This window comes from Cupressus sempervirens, chromosome 7 (assembly GCF_028749045.1).
Source record: "Cupressus sempervirens isolate cs-2001-9-10 chromosome 7, ASM2874904v1, whole genome shotgun sequence".
Lineage (NCBI taxonomy): Eukaryota > Viridiplantae > Streptophyta > Pinopsida > Cupressales > Cupressaceae > Cupressus > Cupressus sempervirens.
In genome coordinates, this window is record NC_143124.1 from 102,033,941 (window position 1) to 102,051,374 (window position 17,434).

At 36.5% G+C, this 17,434-nt stretch overlaps 1 protein-coding gene across 3 annotated transcripts in view; it reads left to right on the forward strand.

The window, feature by feature from the left end:
* The window catches only part of TRM82 (Transducin/WD40 repeat-like superfamily protein), a 120,954-nt gene that overhangs the window by 23,953 nt on the left and 79,567 nt on the right, over positions 1–17,434 (forward strand). For all 3 annotated transcript variants that reach the window (XM_089790774.1, XM_089790773.1, XM_089790775.1), the window contains 2 exons: positions 12,005–12,061; positions 12,181–12,251. In XM_089790774.1, coding sequence (XP_089646900.1) covers positions 12,005–12,061; positions 12,181–12,251 — 128 coding nt within the window. The remainder of the gene's footprint in view (positions 1–12,004; positions 12,062–12,180; positions 12,252–17,434) is intronic.

The following is a 17,434-nucleotide window of genomic DNA, read 5'->3' on the forward strand; positions in this document are numbered from 1 at the left end:
AATTCATAGCAAGAGGAACTTAGTAGATTAACATACTGCTAGAATCATATACCAAAAAACAAGTACAACATCTGAATATAAATAAGTTCGATACATAGAAGTCAAACTCTATGAAACTACTACTTCTGAATACATATTAAGTTCAAGTTTTGGTAAAGGGTCCTTAACTCTACCACAACCAGTCATCTTGTAGACTTAGAGAACCTAATAAAAAATAGACGATGTATAGTTAGAAAGCATATACTATCAATTTAAAATTCAAATACTAAATTATAAATCTTTTAGAAGTACACTTAAAGTTAATACTGTTATATATAAATTATAAAATAGCATTATTGTAAATACTAAATCTACTAAAACTAAATACTGTTACATAAACTCCAATAAAACAGTAAATTTAATTACAGAGTCCAGACTATGGTAAGTTCATATTTAATAGTTAAATTATATTTAATTTGTTAAATACTGATAGATAACAGTAACATAAATTATAAAATATAAATTGAGAAAAAAACAGTAATACAGTCAACTAATTTTACTTATTTTATAATAAATTATTTAATATATTTTAATTTTTAGTATTTAGTTTTTACAAAATAAGTAAGTTCTAAATAATTTTGAACTTGTTAATATATATACTAAATTACAAATAAATTGCCGACGAGTTAAGCCTGTCGTGGATCTATGCAAATTGAAACTTTTAACTGTGCACCTCATGGATGAATGAATCATATATCAAATCGATATATTGGGTAGCTGGGGAATGTCATCTGGTCACCGTTGCTTGTAGTCCGTCGCCTGTAGTCTAGAACTTCTGCTATCCCCATCTCATGCAAAACAAAAAACGTTACCCTAAAATTGCGAACAACTTCTAGCGCTTGCACATCCACATTTTAAAACATTAAAACTACAGACGGAAAGGTTAATGGTATTTGACCGTTTTTTTGGCGTTTTTGTGCGATATTAAGTTCAAAAATCGCTGCGATTTATTTAACATAGCATTGCCGGTATATGCAGTGATATAATCGTTGTCAGGATTGATCCCGCGATATTTCATGATTCTGGCAATATTTTGCCGAGTTTTGAAACTATGCCTTAAACTAATGTAACTGGTTACTTGTATGAGTATTTTATTTTTATAAAGTGGCATAAATTAAAAGTTAGAAATAATGTAAATTACTTTATGTTGATGTTATTAGAATAATATTGTATCATTTACCTTATAATGGTCATTTAAGTCATTTAATGTATTTAGTCAGTTAGATCATTTAGTATCTTTCTATATTCACTCTTGTTTAATGATTGTTTCTTTTAGAAACATCACCTTTGTAATTCCTTATTTAAGGAGCCTTTGCCTCCTTTGTAATTACTTCGTTCAAACTTCAAACAATAGATTATGGTTTCATGGTATAAGAGCCCATAGGCTAGTTTTTCATAGTTTCATACCTGAGCTATTTTTAGACTGCAGGAATTGAGTATAGCACACCCCTATAAACTGCATCGCACTAGGTAAATTTTTTAGTGTGACTAGTGACGCTGGCACGAAACTTTCTTTGGTACCACATGGGCTGGGGGAGACTGGACCTCATGACCTTGTGCTTCATAACAAGAATCATTCAACAATTGAGGCAAGCCCCCAACCCTTCATACTTGGAATTAAATTCCAAAAGTTTTTAATATTTTTAAATGAAAAATTGTGAAGAATCTTAGCAATTTTTTAGAAAATTTTAGATTTTTTTCTCATTTTTATTAAAAAATCAAAGGTTCCAAAAACAAAGGTTTTTTACTGAGTGCAAGGGTTTTGTGTCTTAGAACTACATTTTTTGGAGGTTTTGTTTTTCCCATTTGAGGGATTCCACATTTGGTCATGGAGGGCAGATTTTCTTATTTTTTATCTCCACAAAAATTCATGGAAGGTGGGTTTTCTGATTTTTTTCTACAAAAGAGTCATGTTGGGTTTTCTAATTTATTTTCCACAAGAAAATCATGATGAGATTTTTTGAAAAAAATCTTGACTTCGTATTTATTTTTGAGTTTTTCTTTTCTTTCACCACAAAAATTGTAATGTTTAAAAATGGTTTTTGTTTGATTTTTCCAAAATAAATCATGAATTTCTTTTCGTAGGTTTTTTTTTTGTTTTTTCTCTCTTTTTCTTTTTCTCCTTTTCCTCAAAATGAAGGTTTTTTTTAATGATTTTGTCACAAAATCATGACATCTTCGACAAAATACTACAATGTTTTTTTTAAAAATTGTGGTTTATTGCAAAGTGTTTTGAGTTGTAGCTCACGTTTCAAGGTGAAAGTTGTTCTTGCAAATGTATTGGAGTTTATTGGTGTTCATGGGTGTTGCTACTTTTTGTCTTCTTTTCTTTTTGTGACAAAATCATTGTTTTTCAGAGTTTTGAAGCCCAAAGTGTTTTGAGGATGAAAATTTGTGGATTTTTATTTTGACAATTCATGGGTGTCTTTGTTGAAGATTGCGGGACTTTTCGTTGTTGTGGACAAAGTTGTTTGGGGCTGTTTTTTCCTGCTACCTGCATTTTCTACAAAATTTGTGCTTTGTTTTTATTTTTATATTTTTAGCATGTTTCTTTTCTATAATTTGTGGATACATTTTGGGTGCAATTTCAACTTGTGCGAAGGAGGATTTCTGCTGTTCTAATACTAGCGTTTCTTACCATTGACTTGAAAGCTTTTCATGCAGGTTTTTCTGCACCTATGGAGATTATTTGAACGTGTTTTCTCTGCACACATGTTGTATTCAAGCCACACACATTTTCTCAGACTGTACAGTGTTTGGGATTTTTTTGCAAGCTAAGTTATATCCTAGACCCGCAGCCTGCTCCAAGAACGTTCTTTAGTCACTTCTATGTGCTAGGGCTTTAGTTGCGTGTGAAAGGTTTTGCAGGATCAATGCTTTTATTTTTTGTTATTTTAAAGTTTGTTTTGAACATATTCAATTTTTTTTTCGACAGCCATGAAGATATGCTTCTCCAAAACAATTTTGATATAAAAATCATGGGTTTCTGCTCTTCTGTTGTCATAGGGTATTTTGATTTTTCCACAGAATTGAGTGTTTTCTACAGAATTTCAACTAGGGTTCCTCATGAATTTTGTGCAGAAGTATGTGTATGTTGTTTTCTTTAACTGCTTTTTGCAATAAAATCAATTTTTTTTGTAGGGCAGATCTCCGTAGGATATGTCCAAAAGGGTTTGACTGGTTTTGACCTCAAAAATCAGAGTTTGTGCAATTTATACCGGCTGTTTTGATTTTTTCTGATGTTCAACAAAAAAAAAAGCAGCTTGGTTTTTTTGTCATTGGAAAATGGTACGGATGGCTTCATTGACCAACATCATGTTGGAAAGCAATCAATGCTTCAACAACAACAACTACAATGCCTGGAAGCAAAGGATGCTCTCAATTTTCAAGTGCCAGTGCCTTGACTAGATTATTTCTGAATAACACTACTTGCTGTACAGTGGTGCACAAAGATGAGGACGAGTATGATGAGTGTACCCATTGTTGTTAGGTTTTCACACCATCGCCCCAAAATTTTTGAGGACCCCCTTTTTAAGGCAAGCCTTGGCAATTTTCGTAGGTTTTGAAATTTTTTTGGTTGCCTTGGCAATTTTGGAGTTGTTCAGAGGTTTTTGAAGTGGTGATTTTACACCTTGGACGTCTTGGTCTCTAGGAAGGGATTTGATTTGTTTTCACCTGATGCGAGACTTGATTTTTTGGAACATGTAATTTTATCCTTAGGCCAAACAGATAAAACAACATTTTTCGATGGTTAAAATAATATTTGGCAAGATAAAATTGCAAATTTTGGACTTAGATGGATTTTTGAAAATTTGATATAATTGTATAAGCTTGAGCATTTTCAAAAGGAATTTGTGGACTTGGTTGCTTTGGAAAATCTTGAAATATTTCGATGAAAAGAAATTTTGATAGTAAAATTGGATTTAGAGTTTGAATTTCCAGTGCCAGGAAAATGATTAATTTTGTTAAAAATTGGAATTGTATTGCAAAATTGAAATTGGATTGTATTGCAAAATCTCATTAATTTGGTTAAAATTTTGCCTAGAAGATTTTAGAAATGTCGAAGAAAATTGGTAATTTGGAATTGAAAATTGATTTTGGCTTGCTCGACTTGATTTTAATGATATTGTAATTGCCAATACATTGTTAAATGAAAATTTTGACATCTCCTAGGCTTACCTTGTTTCTATTTTGCAATCCTGGATCAAATTGGCAATTAAATGGGCCAATTTTGCTATAGGGTTTAGTTATTTTAATGTTTCATTTAAATCTGGACCATCATTGGAGGTCTAATTTAATTTTTTATTTCCCTCTAGGTAGGTCGGCCCACTCTAGAGATTAACTGGAGGATATAAGAAGGGGCTTCCCCCCTCTTATTTCCTCATTCATTCTTTCTACCTCCTCTTTCAAGATTGAGCGATTTTCTTCTAGAGAGGTGAATTTCCAGCTAAGGCGATTTTTGGGGATCTGATTTTGCATTTTGGTAGCAATTTCTTCTTCCTTGGATGGGCGATTTCTGCCCTAAGGCGATTTGGAGGAGCAGATTTGATTTTTGCAAGTTGGGCGATTTCTACCCTAGGTCGAATTTGTGAGGGAAAGCCTGATTTTTGCAAGATTGGCAGCGATTTTGGGATCTGATTTTTCCTCCTAGGGCTGCGATTTTCTTCTTCTAGCTATGGCTATTTTATTTGGTGAAGAGGCAAAGCGATTCAAGGTCTGATTTTTTTTGCATTTGAAGGCGAGTTTGGGAAGTCGAAATTCTGATTTAGGGCAGATTTTGCAAGCAATTCATTGGCTAGGGCATCATATTTTGTGGAGGGACTGAAACTCTGAGATCAGATCTGAACTTGAAGAGGCCCGATTGTTGGTAAAGATAGATTTAAGGTAAGATTCTCATTCATTTTTAGAGGTGAAGATTGGTTTTAGAGGCAGATTTTATTCCTTGTTCTTGTTTAGTTCATTTCCCTTATCTTTTTCTTGCACTTTTCATCCACCACTTCATCATTTTCATTGATAGGCTGAAGTTGGAGATATAAGTGTAGATTTCATGATAGAAACTTAGAGAGGCAGAAATAAGCTAGACCATTCTAGGATTAAAGTTGGGAGATATAAGTGTAGTCCATCCTAAGGTAACGAAGAGGCAGAAATAAGTGGTAGTCCCACCCCTAGGATTGAAGTTTGGAAATTGATAAGTGTAGAGATAGGATTTGGAGAGGCAGAAATAAGCTAGATTCCATCGATAGAAAGAAGGTTGGAGATTGATAAGTGTAGTCCATATTATTTAGAACAAAGAGGTAGAAATAAGTGTTTATGATGTTAGATGTTAGTGCAAGCAAGAACTCAAAGGGAATGAATATTAAAAAAGACAAGGAAGACATGATGTCTAAGACCACCTTCTCGAAAGTGAGGCGAATAAGTGATACTAATATCGGTACGGTGAACATGGTACAGTTGAAGGATAGATTGAAGGAAGGACAGTCCCCCATGACAAAGAAGATCTACAAGAGCGTAATTGTACATGCGGCGGCTTTCCCTCCTACCTTGCCTTGTCCAGAATTGGTAATAGAGTGTGCATCTCGGTTTGATATTGTTACCAAGTCCATCATTTTTGATGAAGGGAAGAGAGTGCTGGCTAACATCAACGGACAAGTGGTCGAAGAAGTATTCAATATTCCCCATCATAAAGGCATGACAATGGTAATGATGGATCAGGTGGCCAAGTCATTTTAGGATAATTAGGAGGCCTACTTCATTCACTCTAAAGAAGAATTGGTTACACAAAGGCAAGAAGGGAGTTACCAAGTCGTCAAAGCTCACCAAGTCAGATTTCAAATCAGAGTATGGCGACCTTATTGTGCTTCTTAGCCGGATCATGGGCATGGCTCAAGGTATGCAATTCAAGAACTGGATGTACTATTTTATTGATGGAATTGAAAATGGAAAGAGAAAATTTGATTGGGCTAGAATTATAAGGGAAAATTTAGAGTTGCAACTTAGGTCAGTGCAAAATCAAAAGCAATTCTACATGGTATCCTATCTTTTCTATTTAATTGCGAGACTATATAAAAATCCTGGACTTAAGGCTTTAGGAGTGATTGGCAATGGGTCGGGGCAATGTTTGGTGCATGAGTGCTATCCACAACTTCATTTGCACAACACCAAAGGCTATAAGATGTTTTATGACGTTGTTTCCATGAAGACGGTAAGGATACTACAAGGGACACTTGCTAGGAGGCTTTCATCGAAAGCAGAAGCAAAAGTTAAGAAGTATGGGAGTTGGTTCATTCAATTTTCGCAATTCACATATATCAGAGTAGTGGGAAGTGCAGTTTGTCCCAAGAGACTTCCAAGGTACCCACCCGGCAAGATAGTTTTGATGGAGTTGGCTAGGCAATTTGAGCATTGTGACAAGATGATGAAACTTAAAGGTGAGACAGGGATTACCTTCTCATTTGGAATAGGCAATGATACTTGCCCCAATCCTGTTGCCTTTGCAGCTGCGGAGGAGTTAGGATGGTATCATCTATGATGGTATAGAGCAAGACAAGGATTCGATCCTAATGGTCTTATCAAGGCATCTCACTCAAACACATTCAAACATATTACTACTATAGAAGATTTTTGGGCCAATGCATAGGATGACTTTCGTGTGAGGAAGCTAGCTTTCTCAAGATTGTCAGTGGGCATGATGAGGGCAATCAGATGGAGAGGCCTTGATATTCCCAATCAACTGGAAGATGATGAAAATGTGCTAAGAGAAGATTATGATACATTGGATGGAACAAAGTTGGGTCCGCCTTGATATTCCCAATCAACTGGAAGATGATGAAAATGTGCTAAGAGAAGATTATGATACATTGGATGGAACAAAGTTGGGTTCGGTGGATTGGGATGATCATCAGGATCCTTCCTTAGAGGCAATTATAAGGACAATTGCTCAACACACTAAGTCATGGTACAATGAGAAGTTAAGGCAATTACAAAGTTGGAAGGTACGCCTTACTTATGAGAAGATGAAACCGTAGGAAGAAGGTCTAGCGGAGTTAGTCAGACATAAAGATAGGGGCAACAACTAGCAACAAAGAGCAGTTAAGGACAAGAAGAGAAATTTGGAGGTTGAAAAAAGTAAAGAACATCAGGAACCTCTAGTAAAGAGACAGAATGCAACACCATCAAGGGAGAGCATAATTGAGGCTAGGAGCCAAGGGGTTAATACAAGTGGAGAAAGGTTCTCGGTAGAGGTGAGCTCTGATTCGGAATCAAGTGGTTACAGTGACAGTACCGAGTACTCTCCTCTCTGGGAGAAGTAACATGGAGATGATATAACACTCACTAGTGAAGAAGAGGATATGCCAATTGTTATTGAGGAAATAAGCTAGGCACCTGAGGCCATTGGTGATGCTTTGCTAGTCAGACCGAATCTAGATTTGGGGAGATGTACTGCAGCGCTATGTTTAAGGCAAATGCTTATGCCAAGAGGTGAGGTGGTGACTGTTCGAACAATTAAAGATATTCAAGGGTTAATGGAAAAGGAGGATAGCGAGAAACAAAAACAAATTGCAAAAACGGTGACAAAAGTAATCAGGAGTGATGATGAGGTTCACTGAAAAGTTAAGATTCCTATACCAAAGGTTAGCAAGGCAGTGGATGAGATTGTAGCCCAAGAGTATGAGATAGTAGAGCATAACTTGGGAAGACTCACAGATGACATGGAATGTTAGGAGATCGAGGAAGGCATGGTTTCAATTAGAGAAAAGTTGAGGAAGGCAAATAAGAGGATTGTAAAGTTGGAGGCCGAAAACAAGTCTTGGAGAGATTGCCAGCCTATCCAACAGTTGCATCAGGCAACCCTTCCTCAAGATAGCAGGAGGAACATAGAAGAGATATCGGCTCAGCTGTGCGAAACCAAAGATTGGATTAGTGATATAATTCAAGATGGGCGAAATTTCTTACCTTTCTTTATCTCGACATTCAGGTCATTAGTGGCTATTAGAAACAAATTCAGAGCATTCGAAGGGGAGTGAAAGGATTTCCTTCTAGTCAAGGACTTAGCCATTCCCAGGCTACAGGCATTGATTGGGCCACCAGAGAGATATTTGGAAAGAATCAAGTTGGTGGGTGAAGGAGGAATGAGTACGGTGGAGTCTTGGTATGTTGCCTTGGCCATTAGATTGAGAATACTTGAAGATATACAAAATGAGATTGCATAGCACAGCCTAGGCGTTGACACTTGCATTTCAACCATGTTGGGCGATGTTGGGGCTGCACTTGATTTTGAGGATATCAAAGATTAGAACGTCAATGAGACAGAGTTTGGGTCAAGATTGGATGAGTTGGGGAAGGTTGCCATTAGGAAGAAGCATTTTGGGACCCTTGCCTCCCTCAGTGCCTTTATCGGATATGCGAAAGAGTATGAGAAGGATCATAAGAAAACACTGCAAGTAGCGAGCAACATGATGAATATAGTGGAGTTCAAGATGAAGCACACGCCTTGCCCTCCCATGATGGAAGTTAATGATAGGCTAGCCAAGTTCATTGCCTTGGCTAAAAAGATGAAAGAAAAGGGTAGAATTATATTAGAAGATCATTTGATGTAAGCCCAAGTGGCAAATTCTCCTTCTTCTTGGGTAGGATAGGTGTTTGATTCTGATTGGCTACCATTTTGGTGCCTTCTCTTTGCTTGCCACTTTTCCTTTGTTTGCATTGGTCCATTGACGAGGTGGCGTCTTCTCATTTGCCGATGGGGTGGCATCCCTAATTAGAGGTGGAGCCGCTAGTAAGCTTTCATCAGATTTGATCCCCATCCATTTGCTAATCTTTCCATTCATAGGAGTAGAGGTAAAACAACAAGTAGTTTAGTAGTTGGAGTTCATTCAAGAAGAAAGTTAGATAGGTATACGTCATTGGTGGACATTCCTTCCATCATCACCATCAACATCATTTGGTGCTAGTATACATTGCAAAGATAGATTCAGCACCATCACAACAAAAGTCTAACATCCTTGAAAGAACAACGTAAGCCCACCTACATGATTAACCAACAAATCACATTAATATAACTGAGTTAGTATGCACAGGTGTAAGGAATCTTGGAGTTTTTCTCATGTTCCTCATTAGTATTTACTTTTCAAAAGAGGGTTGAGTGTTTGATATTTGATATCAAGTATTCAATTGCTATATGCTATGTAGTGGTACAAAATTGACATCAACACCCATGAAGTGATTATGTTGCTTAAGTTATTAGTCATCAATGAGATGCTTTCAGAAGTGCCATCTAGCAAGACTGCTACGAAGTTTCAGATGCATTTGAAAAATCACCATGAAATGTTAGACAAAGGAAGAGCATTCTTTTGAAGAATATGCTCTTTGCCATTATGATGGATGATAAAGTGTCTTTGCTAGAGCATTTTGTAAAGATCAAGGATATTCATGATTAGTTGGAGTCTATTGGTTGAAAGATGGAAGAAGCGGATATGCTGGTAATTTCGTTGAAAGGTTTATCACTGTCCTATGAGCACTTCATCGAAATTCTCAACTTTTCCTCCACTACCGTTGACCTGAAATTTGATGAGTTGTGCAATAAGCTATTGCAGCAGGCCCAGTGGAGATGATAGTTTCGTAGCAGCAGTGCCACACCCATTGTGGAATAGGCATTTATTGCCCAAGACAAAGTCAAAGCTGGGTCCACTTAGCAAAAAGGACTCATCAAATTTGACAAAAGCTTCAAGAAGGATGTCACATGCCACTTTTGTGGTAAACTTGGCCATATATTGTGGTTTTGTTGAAAGCCATTGGCTGATCAAAAGTCCAACAAGGGAGGGTCTCATAATCAAGCTCATATTGCAGAACATTCTAAAGAGGGGTCAGCCTTTTATGCATTCAGGGCCAAATGACCTACAGATTGTCTTCAGGAGGGTAGTTAAATAATCAATGGACCATTATCGGAGGGTAGTAGAATAATATTGTATTATTTACCTTATAACAATCATTTAAGTGATTTAATTTAATGTTTCTGGTCACTTCATGTATCTAGTCAGTCAGATAGTTTAGTATCTTTCTATTTTCAACCCCAGTTAATGATTGTTTTTTTTAGAAACATCGACTTTGTAATTTGATGTAGGAGCATCCTGGGTGTAAGAGCAATCTTGCATCACCCAAAAATATTTTCTTTTCAATTTTTTCTGTTTTAATAAGGACTAGTAGATAGGGTGGTTACTATTTCTGGGAACTTGCTATTTTTAGTAAGTTTGTCATATGAGCTTAGAATGTTCTCATTTTCTACATGAAAGTTCATTTTAGAGTTATAAGCCTACCATAAAAATCTCATTGTTTCAGTGCAAGTATTAGAGAAGTTATTGCGGATTTTCAGTGGAAAATTTAGGAGAAATATCTTCAGGCTCATCGTTGGAGGCCTTAGAGTGCCCGGATGAAGTCCGAAAACTCGATAGAAAGGGGCCTGTGTCGATCCGATTCTGTATATTAGAAGCTGACATTTTCGAAAAGTGGTTATAATAGCTAATTAGAGCAATGGTTCGAGAGTTATGGCCCTCCGAAGTTGGGCTACTTGAAATTTCTAAAATAAGTATCAAAGATGTATTTGGCTGACTCTATATGTATTCTTAGGGTCTGTCGGCCCTAGGTATTAAGTTTCAATGTCTAGAACCTTCCCGAGCAGCATAAAATTTTCTATTTAAGAAAGGCCTGAACATTGTTTAGAACAACTCTTGGTGTAGTTCGCAGCATAGTCTTGCAGATTACTGTAACAAAGGTGCCCATGTGGGTTAACATATTGTACTTGTGAATTTTGTAATTTTGCGTTTGTGGCGATAATAAGAAGTCCATATTTTGTTCTTGCATTTGCTGTTGTTTCTTTCTTTCTGTATGTGTTAATGGTATTAAGGGGAGCACCCTTTATCATAATTCCTTATATATGGAGCCTTCATCTCCTTTGTAAGTACTTTTTTCAATCAATAGATTATCATTTCTGGCCTACAAAGGTTATTATTTTAATAAAGGAAAATTTAAAATATAACTTATTTAAAGTTCCCTCAGAAGGTTACAAAGGAGGAATGAAGGAGCTCATTTTCATATCTTGGACATTTTATTTCAGTCATTTACAAATTTTGGACTGTAAGCTCGACTTCAAACCCTAGGATGAAAAGCCTAACATATTTGAAAATTATATATCTATATATATATATATGCAACTGCACCCAACGTATAGTTAAGACACGTAAGCCTCTAAAGAGATTTATGAATCTGCATGACGAGTTTGGCTCCAGCTCAATCTGTTAGGTGCACTGATTCGACAACAGTCTCTTGGTTCCTGGTTTCAAAATCAGAACTGAACCACATTGTGTCCATCATGATTCTATGTTGTCTGCAAACCCTGGTTCTCTGCTTGTCTTACAAGGAACACTGAAATGTTATCAATTTGAATATGTAGTTTCTATGACTATTGAATTGAGATAAGTGAGTGGTTAAGTTAATTGAACTTCTTTCACAATTAATTTAAAGAGATGTAAGCAATTAGATTCAAGGTCTTAATGTTAAGATAAACAATCAATATAAAATGCTTAAAATCACTTGCAGTTTTCAAAAGAAAGTTATATCATGCTCATATAAGAAAGTAGAAGGCTTTAGTGAAAGGAGAGAGTACAAAGCCCAAACTAAGCTATTTTCATAATAGCTTTGAACAAATGCATCATATTCTCCACATTGGTAATCATTTGTTTGTGCGTATGATGCATATTCTGAAGACATTGAGGAAGGATTAATTGAAGAGACAGTACAGTTTATATTTTTGGAGTTCTCAACAATTCTTTCTTTGTGCATGCCCTATTGCTTTTATCTTGGCTACATGCATCTTTTATGCGTGTTTTAATACTGCTATGTAATCTGTTGACAGTACCAAAATATACATTTTACTTTTAATGATATATTTCAATGTTGTTTACATGCACAGGAGGTCTCACCAAATGGGAGATTTATTGCCTCTGCAGATAGGGATTTCAAGATGCGAGTACGAAAAACTTGTTTCTTTCCCTATGAAGACGTCTGTGATTTTGGGTTTGTATTGTTTGGAAGGATTAATGACTAAACATTCAGAAATCTCTAAATGTGATGTATTGCTTCTGGCAGGTCAGTGTGCTTCCTAAAAGTCCTCTTCAAGGAGCTCATGAAATTCAAAGCTTTTGTTTAGGGCACACAAAGTGCGTAAAACTTCTAATTGATCTTTTCACAGTTTTTACATTATGCAAGTCTCTGTTTGCCTGTTTATTGGCAGTTTTTGCTATTAAATTTTTAACTGTTCATTAGAGAATAGGAACATTTCTACTTAAAACCTTTTGCCATTTTTTGGAGTTAAGTTTACACCTTATATATGTATAGGCTATCTTCTACAACCTAAGATACTGGATCTGGTGACCTTACGTATAAATTATTATGGCTATAGTAATGTTTGCTTACTTGCCGCTGGAGGTTGAACAATATATTCATTATAACCCTATCATTTGCAAGTTCAATGATTTTCTCTTTCTAATGTGATTTCTAATGTCCTTGCTTAGCTACTTGATGATGAAATCAATAGTGTTTTACACTCCTTTTTCTAATAAATAGATTTGACTTGCGTTGAATACATGCCTTGGTTTTAGAGATATTTTTTAGATCCGTTGAACTCTTGGGAGAGCTATTTACATAAATGCTTCTGTTCTGAGGTGAGAATTTGAGGGGAAAAAAATCTAATGCCTAATAAATTCAGCAATGCTTATTTTGATCTTCACCCAAACATGTATCCCTGTTAACCTGTTGGAAAAGTCTATTGTTTTTCTCCTTCCAAATCTTCTATTGTGTAAAGAATATGCCAGAGCACAGTATCGGGATAAGGCTTTTAGTCTGACCCTTAGGTAGGTTGTGTTCCGATGCTCTAATCAGCTGCTGAAAGGACTGAATGGGAGCCATGGAAGATTAAGTATATTTTGATAAGGACTGCCATAAAGAGACCACCCATGCCATTGAAAAATAAGATGTACGATGATTTCCTCGTTGTCCAAACACAAACCACAATGAAAAGGGCCACACAAGCCATGTTCATAAGCCTATGCCCAGTTAATACTCTTCCCTTTAACACTAACCAGATAAAGAAGCTGATCTTAGGCCAAATGGCAGGCTGCCATACAATGTTGAAAATATCCCTCAGTGGATGGCAATTATGCCTATTTAGAGAAGTATAGCTCAAAGAAATTGTATATTCACCTGTAGGATTTTAACAAACGCTAGGGGAAAACACATAGGAAAGGCTGATAGAGAATGGTCCAGGAGAATTTATTTATTTGATATTGCTGCACTTCCCCCACACAGAGTGGCCTTGCAATGGAAGCTAACCTTGACCTATCTTCTAAGAATGAGTATTGGGCCGACAGGAGTGAGAAACTTTAAGTTTAATCCATCCTATTTAGTGTGAAGTCTTTGTGATAGTGAAATATTCTAGGCTATGAATTCGCAAACAGATATAAATTGTACACCCCAGAATACAACTCTTAATTTGAATCAAGAAAAGTGCAGACAGAAAATAATTGTTAGTTGCATGAATAATATAGATTTTGCTCTTATTTTCCATAAAGTCACAAAAGCAGGGTCGTCTTGGTTATAGAGAATTTATTACAAAAGGGAACTGAACAATACTAACATGTAGTGCTCATACCATAACTGATTCCATCAGAAGATATTGATACCTGAGAACCAATATATTCAATCAGATTGCTGGTTGTAGCACAACCTCTTGTGTTGACTTTAACAGCTATATGAAGCTGTTTCTCATCAAATATTACCAACTTATTACTGTGCACACATAGTGCTGAGACATTAACACAGATTCATCTAGTTTTTGTCCAGATGTGCAACTTTCTCCAAGGTTTGTGTCCTGAGAAAGATTGAAGCAACCAAGCTTGCAGAGCATAAAAGAAGTTAATAATATTCAGGATGCCTCCTTCACAATCAATAACTTTATAATAACTTAAGTGATCAAAGAAAGCAGGCTTTTGCTTTCAAAGCAAACTTCTATTGTTTTCTTTTCAACTTAAAACCTATCACTTGGCACTTGCTAATTCCCACCTACACGCATTGTTAAGAAAGCATCTGAGTTGGCAAAGCTAATCTTCAACTGAGATAAGGAAAGAGCAATTGAACACCACTTAAAATGGTCCCACCTTCATGACTAAAAAGTAGGACTTAAGTGCAATAGGTTGCCACCCTTTATTAATACCATGCTTTAGCCTTCGGGGAATAACTACAGGCTTAGCATTAATATTATTTATTAACGTCAATACTATATGTTAGGGGACATTATAGTGTAAGAACCCCTGTGTGTTCTCTCTCCGTTTTCTGTAATGACTCAATGTTATTTTGAACAAAAAGTTATTATGCAAAGTATAATTTGAAAATTTTCTGAGTTCTTAAATTTCAAAACACCATACAAAACTACAAGTGTAAGGGCATAGAAATTCTGTCACATTTATATGTTCCTAACATACTGAAGCCACCATTTATAGCACATACAATTCGTTGAACACTTGGCATGAGACTAATATGCTAACTAAGAGCAGCTCAGTTATGACATTACATCAAACATTTATTCAACAGCAAATCTTTTTATCTTTCACCACTGAAATATATACAAGGCAATATGATGCATGAGTAATTGTTTGAAATAACTATATAAGAAACTTGTGTATGCCAACATGCATACATGATATCCCATAATGATGGTGTTGCCTTTGGTTACCTTCTGAGATTAACACTGTGGTTAATAATTTGCTAGAAATGGGTACTTAAAGACAAACATGTGTTGAAACATTGAATTGCAACCCCTGTAATTAACAATATTGCTGCTAAAGAACTGACCCAATGATTAATGATAGTTTGTTGGGTTCAATCCATAGTAACACGAGGACATATCCCCCCCTTTTGCCCCATGTCTTGGAGATGGGGACGCACTGGGGACTTGGGGACTTGCTTCACCCGTCCCTAGCGGCACCACCAGATTCCGCTACCTCCACCGAGGATGGGGGGACGTCCTGGTGTTGACTATTTGCTGATTTGACTATTTATGTTCAATGTTCGATGCTTCAATTCAATGCAATGTTCACGTATTTACGCTTTTACATGTTTTACATCTTATATTACAATACTTCTTTTCATAACTAGCATGTTAAGTACCATATGTATGGTATATACAACCCCTCCTATCCCCCGCCACTGTCTCCCGCCGTCCCCCCACCATTCCCAAATTAAGGCCCCTTTGTCCCCCAGTCCCCCAAGGCGGTGTAACTATGGCTCAATCACAATGCAGACCATAGAGAATTGCTCCAATCTGCTGTTAGCAAGCCATCCAACCTTTACAAGTTTGCAGAGATTTAAATATAGATTTTTCTCTGCACCAAAATTACACCCATGCCCTGTAAGACTTCCCTATCAAAGATGTTGAATTCCTCGATGTAGTTCGATCACAATTTGAAGCAATAGTTGCTCTGAATTGAGCCACTCACTAGCACAATTCATTGGCAACTATTTAGCAATTCAAAGTGTAGAATCTTGGTAGAATTCACAATTATACAAGATCAAAATATTTGAAAACCCTTGGTTCTCAACCCTTCACGATTTCACAAATCAAATGCACAATTGAATATTTTTTCCTTGCATTGGATACATCTACGATTCTCAATTGCAAATCGGCTGGGAACTTCAAGCTTACACAAAAACATAAGTTTTCTTTTTGAGTGTATTTGCTTTTTTAATGTTTGAAATATAATATTCCATTATATCTCCTTCCAAGGCTTAGGTGTCATGATACACATTATTAAATAAACATTTAATGAACTTAGTAGTTAGTAATAAGCTCACTTAATTATTAATTAAGAATGACTTAATTAATAATCATTAATAAAACCAAAAACTTATTAACTCCACTAGATGAACAACTTAGAATGTAGATACTATGCGTGTTTGATGCCTAAGTAGCCCATTGAAAAAAATTGATATACTATAAATAGAAGTCCCTCAAACTAAGTCAATTTATGAGTGAGTCAATCATTGCCCACACCATGAGTTCGGGAGCCCATGCTAGATATAACAACTCCTCAACAATGACTCACTATAAATTGTAAGACTTTGAATAACTTCTCTAGTCAACTATACCAAATCATAACATTGCCACTAAGCTGTTTAGGTGCACTACAAAAGATGGAAAGCTTGACTTTTTCGAAATAGTCACTATAAATAGTAAATGTGCTGATCTGACTGAAACAAAGAGCAATCCTGAACATCCTTGATCTCTAGAGTGGGAATTTGCCTTTGGGTCTGCCAATTGAGACTCTATCCATCTGGTTAGCCTATGAGGGTCCCAAACTACCTAACATGGTGTGCTAAACAGGGGACATTATAGTCCACCCTTCTTGAAATTGCATCTTAGAAATACAAACACACTAGTCCACCCGGATCCCAAGCGTAGAATTGTGCAACGTCCTTATGATCACCGACTAGCTCTTGTAATATCACCACTAGTACAATTGATAGAACCTGCCAAGCTGAATTGAATCCGACTATAGATGTGGTAGGAGCGAATATCCCAAAGGGAAGCAACTCAGAAAGCTAACATAGCTTGCTTCCCTAAATTGTGCAAGGTGAGCTGTTATACACTTTGTCCAACCCATGTGCAACTAAAGTATCCATATGAAAAGGGTCATGAACAAGAGGATCAAAATGAAAGTTGTAGGCACTCTTCACTGTGTACACTCCTATAAACTTCGAAGTGAGCTCTGTCTAAAATCCTGATGCATTGGGAGGATCCCAGTCCGTAAACTAAAAGCCTACCAAGTAGAATGTCCTTAGACTTTTGTTGCTTAACCCTCGACACAACTTCACCATGCCCAAAGTGGTGAAGCCAATTAATGTGTTTGACATGAATCGTAGTTCTAACTCTGGCATCACTCAGGTCGCAAAGCACACTAAACTCACATCCATCCATATCGTGGAGATATGAACATCCAAAGGCATCTATAACATAATCACTATCTCCGTGCTCAGCTAGGATCCCTTGGATGTGCTGACTCTTCAAGTAATCCAATTCGTAACCATTGATCCCATCTACTATCCCACAAAAGGATGGTACAACTTTAGAACCAATCTACACTGATGCATCATCAAATTCTCTGTGTGGATAAATAAAGAAGTATAACAAATTCTTAGTGGACCCGTCAAAGACTAGAGCCATCATGGATTGGCCAACACCCATGCCACCACAAGTATAACATGTCCCTCGAGTCTGAATCTGAACCCCCTTTGGTCTAGACTGCTGCTGACCTGCAGTCCTATTGGGTTCACTGTCTCCGCCCCTAGA